Here is a 12,256-nt window from a genome sequence, read left to right on the forward strand (position 1 = left end):
TTAATTCTGCAAGTAAAGTGTGCCTATCCTGTTGAAAGCCTTGTGCAAAATATACAGTAACTTGAACTGGATCCTCTGTTGTACAGGAAGCCAGTAGAGACTTTGTATTTATATTCTGTGTATGCCCAATGATCCTTCTGTGCCCATATAACTCCATACACACACACAAACACACTTAAGCACCCCCCCTTAGCATACCGCATGCACCTCATGTATCCATTGCACAATCGTGTGTAGATTTAGTATACCTACATTTTAATTATGGAATATATCCAAAAAATTTTGTAAAGTGTTCCTCAGGGCAAATTCTATGTTATATAGCGCTGTAAACACCATTCAGAAGTTTGTTATTTTTGTACAAAACGCATGCTAGATAAACAATTACAAGGTGCCTAACTGATAGCATAGAATGCACATTATTCGCATGTTTTTTTGTTCAGCAAATTTACTGTGCAAATATGATGTTTAGTTTCACACAAACACATTTATGATGTTTAAATATTTTATTCAACCTATTAATGTTATAATTATTGTCCTTTATTAACAGAGGACCTGATTTAGAACTCAGTCGACGGGTTATTCCGGCACAACGGTAGCAGGTTTCCCGTCCGCCAAAATCTAAATCCCATAGAACAGTGGTCCCCAACCTGTGGTCCGGGGACCCCTGGGGGTCCGGGAAGCCTCCTCAGGGGGTCCACTACTGCTTAGAAAATTAAATAGGATTAACAGATTAAGGGGGCCATTATGACCCCGGCGGTTGGCGGTAACATGGAGGAAAGTACTGCCAACAGGCTGGCGGTACTTTCCTCCTTATTATGACACTGGCAGTTTGGCTGAAGCCAAACCGACAATGTACCACACCGACCGCCACAGTGGTAACGGCCGCTGGGCTGGAGACTTCAATCTCCAGCCCGGTGGCCGTCCCTTGCCAGCCTGCAGGATAATGACCCCGCCTACTGCCATGGTTTTCGTGGCATCCTTACCGCCACGAAAACCATGGCGTTAGGCACTATCAGTGACAGGGAATCCCTTCCCTGTCACTGACAGGGAATCCCTTCCCTGTCACTGACAGGGGTTTCGCCACCCCCCTCACCCTCCACAGGTTCCCCCTCACTCCCTCCTTCCTCTACAGACCCCCCTTCATATACGCCCCTCCCTTCACACACGCACACATGCATACACACACCCATTTCCACATTCATCCACGCATGCATACATCCATTCACACACACACTTACTTACATACACGCAGAAACGCATTCACACAACTAAACATACATGCACTCACACCCCTAAAAATACACACACATACAACACACAACACACACCCGCATACATGCACGCACAGACATATACACATCCCCACACACACACACAACACCCTCCTCCCCTGTCGGTGCACCCACTTACCTGTGTCCAGGGGGTCCTCTGTCAGGAGGTGGGACGGGGCGCTGCTGCTAGCAGCAGTGTCTGCCAGCAGAACACCGCCAGGCCATATTAATCCTCATAATACGGCTGGCAGCGGTCTACTGGCTTGGCACTGCTGCTGGCAGCAGCGCCACCTTACCACCATCCGCCGGCATGGCCACAGTCGGATTTCCGCCATCCTTCTGGTGGAAATCTGGCTGTGGCCATATTAGGGCGGATGCCTGGTAGCCGCGGCGACTGTCTTTTGGCGGCTGTTGCCGCAGCATTAGGCGGTTTTTACAGCCATTGTTATAATGAGGGTCTAAGTCTTCAGCTTTTAGTACTGACTCAGTCGGAGGGTCCCCGGGATCCAGTAATGATAACGTGGGGGTCCACAAAAGTCAAAAGGTTGGGAACCACTGCCAAAGAATATACATTGATTTAGTTTTCGGCGAATGGGATATCCGTCAATGTTGTGGTGGAGTAACATGTCATCCAAGTTCTAAATCAGGCTCAAAGTGTCTGGAAGGTTAGTGGTTGCATGGTACACTTCTTGTTGTCTGTCAAAAAGAACACAGCCTAATAATTCAGAGAGTTGGAATGGCATTTTGCCATTCAATACTTATTGTTTATTCTGAAGGCCTTCAATAGACCTCTGTCTAAATTTTATAAAAAAAACATATGTATCAGGCCACAGGTGAGAGAGTAGGTTCACGGTACGGATATCAATTCAGGGACCCGAATGAATGCAGCACCCGCTTTAATCGAAGGTTGCAGAACGACAAGTGCCCTTCATCGGCTCCTTGGACTGTGTGTGGCATTCTGTGTCTATGTTATACTTGTTGCAGGAATAAACATCCTCTTACCAAAACCCATGGCATGGTACATTTCTTAATTGTGAAGTGGTCATGACACTGGTGAGAAGCAGGCTGCCTCGGAAGAGGCTTGGAGTGCTGCAGCAGTGATGGGATCTGCAACTAGTGTTTGGCTGTGGAGAGGTGGTGTGAAGAGGCTTTGTCTGGGATCCAAATATTTTGAGGACAGAACAGCTATGACAGCAACACCGGTAGCAGAACAGAGGCAAGGTGAATAAATGGATTTCTTATTCAACTGGTTGGTGTTGAGAAAACAGGTGAGCGCACACTGCCTGTACAAGAGACTATAGTGTAAAAAGACTTGCAAGAGGAGGAGCATGCATGTTTTCAAAAGCAAGTCCGTCACCAAGCTCAAGTTTGGGTGATGTGGCAGCAATCTTAACTAAGGGCAAACTGCGGACCGGTATCTGTGACCCACAGACCAGTTAAAGAATCAACTAGCAAACTTTACGCAGTGGCCATATTGCAAAGGACGGATTGTGGTCAAAATATTATGATACACATACTTAGTGGGCACTGATGTATGATGTCCAGGCACATTCTTGTCTATGTGGCAGCCACATTTGTAATGACCAGAGACAGCAGATCTACTAATCTTAAACTAGTGTTTAGGACACCTAATATTAAGTGTAAGATCATTTTGGAAAATGCATCAGTTACAGTAACAATCGATCTTGAAGTATAAATTGGAACATTTCAAGACAAATATTATACAGTGATACATAAACCACTTATCTGTTTATATTCTACGAAAAATGGAAGAGATTACAGCAGCTGCACACTTCTACAAAATCCAGAAGAATCAACTCCTGAATGTGTGCACTGGAAAGACGACTGTGAAGCCTACTTGGAAGCGATAGGGCAAACATTTATATAGACAAAAGGTCATTTACTAATTTCAAATGCTATTTACATCCACAAGGAAGGAAAGTAGGCAGATGTTTATGAAAAGGCAACAGAATAGCTAGACATTTACTATAAAAAGGATAAATTAAGTAGTTGCAAGGCATAAGCTTTTAGGAAGAGGTCAACTGCCTAATGTATCAACTGATGCTTTTGTTAATGGTTTGAGAGTTATGGCATGTCTCCTGACCAAATGATATGTGATCAAATGGTACATAAAATAAGTGATTCCAACTTACAAGAAAAGCTACCTGTTAATAGATGATCTAACATTAGAGAAGGTTGTTGGTATTGCACACCTATTTGAGGAAATGACATTGGGAATAAAAGAGCTGACACACAAGAGTACAGATGAAGGGAAGCTAGTTAGCCAGGATGGTCTTAGAAAAAGAAAGGTAGGAAGTAATATTAAAGCACAACCAATTAGTGCACAGGTCAAAATGTATCCTAATGCAGAAAGAAAGGAGTATGTGTGTTTGAAATGTGGTTCACTTGGACATTTGTCCAGTGATAAATATTGTCTAGCAATTGGACAGGTATGTAGATATTGTAAAGGGACATTAAGCAAGAATGTATAAAAACAAATCAAATTTGAATAAGATAAACATGCATGTTCTACTAAGGGAACTTCAAGTCATCTAAGAGAGGCGATACAGGATGATAGTGACATTTCTGAAGAATACATTTTAGGAATATGTGAAGTTAATGAGAAAAAGAAAGATGTGCAATTTTGTGTGGTGCGCATAGGAGGTCAAAAGAACACAATTATGATAGATTAATGGGTCAGGCACACTTTGATAGGGGATGATCTATCACCTTCGTTTCCTAATGAAAAGGTCTAACCATCAGATATTAGGTTAGAAGGATGTGGTAACAAGGTTATTGCGGATCCACATTGGAATATAAGGGTAAGACCAATAAAATAAATTATTGCCAAAGAAGGATCCTGTCTATTGGGATGGCCACAACAGGGGGATATCATGATAACCCTTAATCCAAATCTACCTGATCAAGTATTGGATCCAGAGGATTTATTATTACAAGTGGATGATGAGAAGCTTTTGGAGTGGAAAAATGGGCTTCCAAAGATATTTTAAGCAGAGTGATCATCAGCAGTGGTGTTAGTACATAAGCATAATGGACAAATAAGGCTCTGAGTTGATTTAAGTGATCTAAAAGATTATGTATGGGTGGATTGCCACCCATTATCTAATACAGGGAAAGCATTTTGTTGATCAATGGTATCCCTATGTTTTCTACACTGGATTTATCTAGTGCATTCCAACAAATTGCATTCCACAATTATTCTAGACAGTATTCTTCATTCATTACTCAGAGGGAGCTTTTCATAATAAATGAATGCCATTTGGGCTAATTTCAGCTTCTGCTGTTTTTCAAAAAAATGTGCATAAGTTGCTTAAGGATGTAAAATTGTTCTATACTTTCAATATGACACCTTGGTTTTTGGCACCACAAAGAATGAACATACTGAAACTTTATTTTTGAGAGAATTGTGGTTTGACTTTGACAAAAGACAAGTACAAATTTGAAATGGCGTCTGTAGATTATTTAGACCATAACATAGGAAGGGCTGGAATTTCTTCAAAACGCTGCTTAGTTAGGCTACTGAAGAGGCTCAAGAACCGAGGACAAAGATCACCTCAGATTGATTCTAGGTCTATCAGAATATTATGCCAAGTTTACCTCTTCATGTTCTGGTGGAACTAAACATATGAGAGAGTTAATGAAAAAAAGATTGGTGTGGAATTATGAATGTCTGAATTCAACAGTTTATAAAAGATCAATGCAAATGTTCCAGCTTTAATTTAGCTTGACACCAAGAAGTACTATATAATGATGACTGATGTTAGCAACATAGGCATTTGTGGGGATCTATTACAAGATGAAAGAGGAAAATTGACAACAAAAGCTTATGCATCTAACCGTTGAGAGATGCAGAACAAACTATTCTACTTTAGAAAAGGAAATTTCAGCTTGTTATCGAATATTTCAAGAAATATGTATATTGCTCAAACATAAGAGTGAAAACTGACAATCGTCCTTTTCTAGGGCTATTTACTACAAAGGATTGCAGGTGGGAAACAACCAGATTGGAAATATGGCAGTAAAAAAAGAGTTCCACTTTTGTGTGGAATATGTTCCTTGAGCCAGAAATTATCTGGAAGACTGTTTATCACATCTTCCCATCAGAGAAGCCAATGAAGTTTTTATTGAGGATTCAGACTTCGGTAGGGTGGTATTGATTTGTGAAGTATCTAGTGGTTGTGTCACTCAGAAGAATGGAAAGAAGCATGTGCAATGGATGTAGTGATTCAGATGGTTTTGAATTACAGTAGGACAAAATGGCATAATAAGAAAGTGTTACATGAAGATGTGTCATTATACTTTCATGTTGTGGAGGAACTATTGAATAGGATGGAGTATTAATACGGAGTGAGTTATTGGTGGGATCTGGGAATTTGAGGCAAACCATATTAGGCATGGCCCACAAGAGGCATAGAGGAATGAGTAGAATGAAAAGAAGTGCCTTGGCCTTGAGAAAGTCAATGTTACAAAACACGTGTCGGCTGTTTACGGATGTACCATTGTCTACAAGGAATAAACCTCTATCTACCGCTACACAGTGTCTGGATTCTGAACTTTCTTATCCATTTTGGATTAACTTTTGGACTACTCTGGTGTGCCATGGTTTATATTGACAGAGTTATCGGGTGCAGTTTAGTTGCCCAGCACAGAAGTTAATTCAAATTAAAGGGAGCCCCTGGTTTGGCTGTAACTGGTGACAAGTAAACCAGTGGCAACTGGTTTTATGCATGACTCCATAGGATATCGACCCCTAATGCCAAAATCACCCCCCTTGAATGAGGACCTCGGGTAGCTAGACGAAGGACCTCGGCACCAGCTCAGCATCCTCAACATCCTTGAGCATCTTCAGCATCTTGCATCCTGGGCAATAGGATCACTCCATTCCTATGGTGATTCACCCATGTGACCTGGAACTGGACTGGAGACTGTTTTTCTTGTGAGGTAACTGTTCACCTGGACCTTGTTGGTCCTTGTAACCTGCTCCCGGCTGAAGTTAACATCCAAAGTGCCCATATAGTAGGTTTTGACTTGCTAAAGGGGGATATCCTTTTGTAATGATTTATTGCGTCCAGTAAAAAACAGTGATTTTTTTGTTTCTTTAAAAATTCTTATCTCTGAACCCTTTATGGATTTTGTTCATTTAAGTGTCTATTTAAAGATAAAATACAACTTATTTTTATAAATTGGTGTCAGATTTTTTTTTAAATCATCTTTCCTTTCTTATTCAACTGCTTTTGTAATTCTTAATGCTTGGCACTTGTTCCTTTATTAAAGTCTGACTGTTTTGAGCCACTGCTACCAAGGACTGAGCTAAGGTTTTACAAACGAACCTGACTGGACCTGATAACAAATTGTGCAATTATTACACAGAAAGATTGCTCAACCACACCGTATAATAATCCACATTCTCACAGCAAGCAAACGGGTGGTTGAGTTAACAGATGGTAATGTTTGGAGCATGAATAAAGTGGTATGGTCACCATAGTATTTATCTATCAAAGGAGCTCAGTTCAAGTGTAGTACAAGGAGGCGCAGATCCTCCGCTATCGCAGAGGAGCGTACCCCCCTCGCCAGCTGCACCAGCTGCAAACCTTTAACAACAAATCGATAATAAATTGTGTTTATTTTCGTTTTATTGTTAAAGGGTATGGCTGTGGGGCATGACAGGGACGGAGGGAGAGTGAACCTCAGCGAGCATGTGTGCAGTGGCGGACGGCAGCTTTAGGAGGGGGGGGGCGGGCGGGCGGGAAGCACACACACACACACACACACTCATTCTTTCACACACAGACACGCACGCACATCCATTAACAACACTCATAACATTAAAAAATGCACGCATGCACCAAACATTAATTTTAAAAGATCGCACACACTCATTCTTTCACACACACACACGCACGCACATCCATTAACAACACTCATAACACTAAAAAATGCATGCGCGCACCAAACATTCAATTTAAAACATCACACACATACACACACACACTTACCTTCAGCCTCCAGGTCCCAGCAGGGTTGGGACTGCTGCCTTCCCTCATTGCCTGACCTTAGGTCAGCCAATGAGGGAAGGCAGCAGTCCGAGCCTCGTCACAGAGTGGGATGGGGTCAGTGAGACCTCTGACCCTACCCCACTCTGTGACGAAGTGTCACTGATTGAAACTCGCCCTGGGTGCTTCAGGGCTTAAACCTGAAGTGCCCAGGGCGAGTGTCAATGGGTGATGCTTTCCTCGTCACCCAGGGGAGGGCCTCGAGGCACCTTTGCTGAGCCAAGGAGGTCACGCCCATGGGAGCTGTGACCGCCTCAGCCCAGCAAAGTTCAGCTCAGGCAGCCAGGAGTCTGCGCAAATCGTGCATGTCTGCTCCTGGCTGCCTGAGCTGAACATGAAGAGTGTCTGTCAGGCTGACCTTTGTTGAGCCTGACAGACACTCTTCATGAGGAGCAAAAGGTGGGGGTGTGTGGCCCCTCCGCCCTAAAGGATGGGCCGCCACTGCATGTGTGTTTGGGCGGTCATCTCAGGCCGGCCAAACACACATGCACACTGGGCTCTCTCCAACTTGGCACTGTCTTGCTAGGTTGGAGAGAGCAGGCAGAGGTGCTCCGGCCAATCCGAAGGCTGCTTTACTGCTGCCAGCAGCATTTGGATTGCCCGCAGGACAGGCTGGGAGTCTGTGCCTGCAGTGGAGGATGAAGAGCTGCGGGGAATCAGGTTAGTGTTTTTTTTACATTTTAAAATGTTTTCTCTTTTCCCCAATCCGCCCCCCCCCCCCCCGTGACACGCTGCCCAGTCCAGCCTCTTTTCCACGAGCCGCTCCTGAATAGAAACAATCTCATTCAATGAGGAAAATTCAAATGCATCGGATGTTGAACGTCATTCTTCGAGGAGTTTACGATATCCTCCTACATGGTGCAAGACTTAACAAATGTATTAGATGATATATGTTTACACTATGTGATGATTCTGCATCAATGTTCTATCTTAAATAGTTTATGATTCTTCATTTATGTATCATCCAATTGCATATTATGTTTAGGAATTTTGGCTGTAATAGTTTACATTAACATTTTTTTTGTTTTTCAACAGAGTGGAACGTGAGATCTTGTCTGGAATCTCAGTGTACGTTCCAACCTTGGGATTCCAGAATGAGCTTCCAAAGTGTATCAGTAGGCCCAGGCTTCTCCCAAGTGCCAACTTATGCTTGTTGCAGGAATAAACCTCCTACCAGAACACATGGCATCTCTGTATTGTGCAGAGGTCAAAACACTGCACCTATCCTTCCCCTTTGCACAGTTGTGGCAGGAATAGCAGGATTGCTATATAAGAGGACACAAAAGATCCTGTTGTTCCAAAATCGTTGTGCGAGGCAACCAACAACTGTAGCTCTGAAAACTCAAAAGAACTTATCCACAGAAACAGCATGAATAAACAAAAATAAAAAACTTCGAGGAAGGATCCCAGCCCCACTATGTAACTCACCTCCAGCGCTACTCGATTCCTGTGCTCCTCTGTTGTTAATCTCTCCACATCTTCTAAACAGCTCTTCAGTCCAGCCAAGCGACTTTGCAAAATTTTCTAGAAATAGGAAATCACGATTTACCATGCATGCAGTCTGAGATGGAAGCACCAGCTTCTGTATGATGCAGCTTAGAGTGAGGCGGTGAGATGCCTGGACATTTAACATGTCTGAACAAAGGCTTTCAGATTTATATGTCATGGGGCTAATCTTAGAATGTGGTTGGACGCTGGTTTCACAGCACTAGAAAGAGCGGATCAATCAACCCTTAAGCCCACAAATACAGATGCAAACAATCATCGTTTTAAAGGTGTTTGCAAGCCTACTAAAGTCAGAGGTGAGTCCAAAAGTGGCTTGCAGAGAGCTCTAAAGGTCAGAAGGAACTCATGGGACAATAGCACTGTGGTCAGTGACGCAATTGCTCAATAAGTTAGGAACATTACCATCAATGGATTTATACACATAACACATCTTCGTAAGGGCCGCTTTAGCTTGGATGAGGAGTTTATGCTGCAGCAGTGAGAGAAGACTACATTTTAGGGCACCGGTCTCCAGACTAGCTGCATCATTTTTGATGATCTGCATGTGGGAGAACTAACATGCTTGAGTTTGAGCCCGAGTATAGGCCATTGACTTAACCAAGGTTGTACCCATTCACAGAGAGTCCACCTGAGTGAGGAATGACATCAATCTGCTTAGCCTGTGGAGACAGAAGGGGCAGGAGGTTACAAGGTGTGTGGTCATCCTCAATTCACAATAATCAGGGTGCCAATGTTTCTTGGCTGAAGGAGTCTGATGACCACAGGTTAATGTACCCTCCTAATATCAAAATGTCAGTTTAGTGTGAGTCAATGGGGGCCCAATCACTCTATGAACTCCCCCTCTCCGATCAGTTCAGACCTTCATATAGTTCAGTGTCACCCCCTCCCTCCCCACCCACTAGCTGTTCTAAGATCATCGTTCTGGATGATCCACTTATCAGTTTCATCTTGCAAGGAAGACACCACACAGTGAAATCGAAAACAAAGCTCCTCACTATCACACTGCCTTATTTCTCAGCGATTCACTTCATTCTGGTTTCTGGAGTCTGGTTTCAATTAAGCACCTCACACATAACGCTGTGTTGTGTGCAGCAGGTTTGTACTACGGCCAGGTACCAAATGCTGACATACTATGTGGACGCCTCACGACATGTACTATGGCTGGTCATACAATGGTTCTTCCTCCCACTCGACATTGGACCCATCGGAGCATAATATGGCCATTCACATCATGTCCATTCCTATGGGTTTATGCCTAGGAGTTAGTCCACAATATATTCCAATGTGGATTCCAAATCATGCATTACAGTTAATGCAAGGCTGGACTTCCAAAGATGTCTTCACCTCCGACCACCTCTTCTAGCCACTGTGCACTCGAGGGCATGACCACTCCACAGACGCTGGCTATGGTACGAAAACGCCTACGTGCACAACTGCGCTTGAACTCAACTAGCCAGCACTGGAGCAAAAAAGCGAAGCCTGTGTTCTTTCTGCACAAACCATACATACTTTTCATTCTTGTCTACTTCAGAAAAGTCACTTACATTCTTATGGTCATTAACTGAACATCAACTCCCAAATGTTTATGCTCCGAGCATGTGGACAGAAGACATACTTTCTGATTAGAAGATAGAGACCACATTGGCCAGGAAGGAGCAAGAGGTGCCCGTAAAAGGAAGCCTGCCCCAGGAACACCCATCATTCATTGGTTCCCAGTGCTGGGAAAATTATAGCTTAGATTTCTGGTATCCTGGGCACTTGTCTTCAGTAGATCTTGGTGATGACTGGGTTTCATAGCCCTTTCTTTTCAGTTTCGAAGTAATGAGAACTTTTAATGCTCTTTGACCAGTAAGTGCCAGGTAGGGTAATTCAGGAGAGTAAGGTGTTTTCTGAGGCTAGATTCTAGTGGCCAGATTTACAAGGCTCTAGTGCCACCAGAGCGTCACTTTTTGTGACACTCCAGTGGCGCTGTGCATTGCACCACATTTACTAGGCGGCGCTAAGTCACTTTTTGTGGCTTAACGCCACCTTGTAAATATGGCCCCATCCGATGCAATTTTCTGCGTCAGAGAGGCGTGCAATGGGTGTTGCTGTGGGCAACACCCATTGCTTTTGACGCTGCCACAGATTTACAAGACGGCGTAAATCTGTGACACCGCCAAAAAACTAACGCCTCCCCAGGGGTGGTGTTAGCATGGCACTATTTTTGTTCCTCCTCGTTTTTACTTTTTCTATGCGTGCTGCATTCTGCAGCACACATAGATAAGGCTATGAATGACTGTTTATGTGTAGGAAGGAGTCCCTTCCTGCACAAAAGCAACCATTCAAAAATGATGATTTGGTACTTCTATTTGTGCTGCATTTTGCATTGTGCTGCAATTTTGTTGGTGTAGTATTTCGATTTTTCTTCTTTCATAGCTACCTTATATTCTCTAATCATTGTCTTGTATGCAGACCTTTCCTGCACCTCATAATCTTTACTCCATGCGCGTTCCTGGTGGCGGCAGACCTGCTTGACTAACCTTAGTCTGTCTGTTAACCAGTGGGCTGAAGGCACTTTCTCCTCAGCTTGACTTCCCATATGGGAGCTACCTTGTCCGCGACTGCACACAAACAGGCTGGGAGATCCTCCTGCCCTTTGTCCACATCTTCCTGAACAACAAAGGACTTGTTACCTAATGCAACCATGAAGGACTCTGCTGAAACCCCCTTCCAATCCCTCCTGCAGGTCTTGGATTGGGAAAAAGTGTCCCTCCCAAGGAGAGAAGGTAATGTAAGTGAGGAGACTGCCATGTGGTCTGACCTGCTAAGGGGAAACACAGACTGAAATGACAACTGGGGATCATTAGAGAAGATACCATCAAGCGTATGTCCTGCCACATGAGTGGAGACCGACACTAGATGTGGCAGCCCAAGGCAGGCCAGAGTCTCTTTAAGAGCTATATTATCTCTATTAGCACAGTCCTTGAGATGAAAATTAAAGTCCCCCAGGGTGGTAATATTGCCCCTTCCCATGTGGAGCTCTATGGGGTTTGCTATTTTAGCCAGAAAAGAAGTCCTAGGTTGAGGGGGCCTGCAGATTAGCATTCCTCAAAAGAGCTGGTAAGCGATGTTTTAATCTTAAAATAGGGAGTTTCACACAAACTACTGCAGAAGTTAGTCTCAAAGTGGCATTGATACTATGGTTTATAAACCACCGCCAGACTTCCACCTGACCTGCGTACAGAGTCTAGTCTAAAGATTAGGAGATCTGGAGGAATGGCATCCACTAAATCGGGCCTGAGGCATCGTTGGCCCAGGATTCCATAATGAAGACCAAGTTAGGGTTGTGTGCCTTTTGTCAACTTTGTGTTTTAGCATTGACCTAACATTAATTAGGAACCCTTTACGTTTATGCTCCGACCT

At 43.6% G+C, this 12,256-nt stretch overlaps 1 protein-coding gene across 1 annotated transcript in view; it reads right to left on the minus strand.

The window, feature by feature from the left end:
* The window catches only part of LOC138301485 (E3 ubiquitin-protein ligase TRIM39-like), a 188,974-nt gene that overhangs the window by 147,465 nt on the left and 29,253 nt on the right, over window positions 1-12,256 (minus strand). The window contains exon 2 of the mRNA XM_069241997.1: window positions 8,774-8,869. Within this exon, the coding sequence (XP_069098098.1) occupies window positions 8,774-8,869 (96 nt within the window). The remainder of the gene's footprint in view (window positions 1-8,773; window positions 8,870-12,256) is intronic.

The sequence above is a fragment of the Pleurodeles waltl genome, chromosome 6 (assembly GCF_031143425.1).
Source record: "Pleurodeles waltl isolate 20211129_DDA chromosome 6, aPleWal1.hap1.20221129, whole genome shotgun sequence".
NCBI classification, from domain to species: Eukaryota; Metazoa; Chordata; class Amphibia; order Caudata; family Salamandridae; genus Pleurodeles; species Pleurodeles waltl.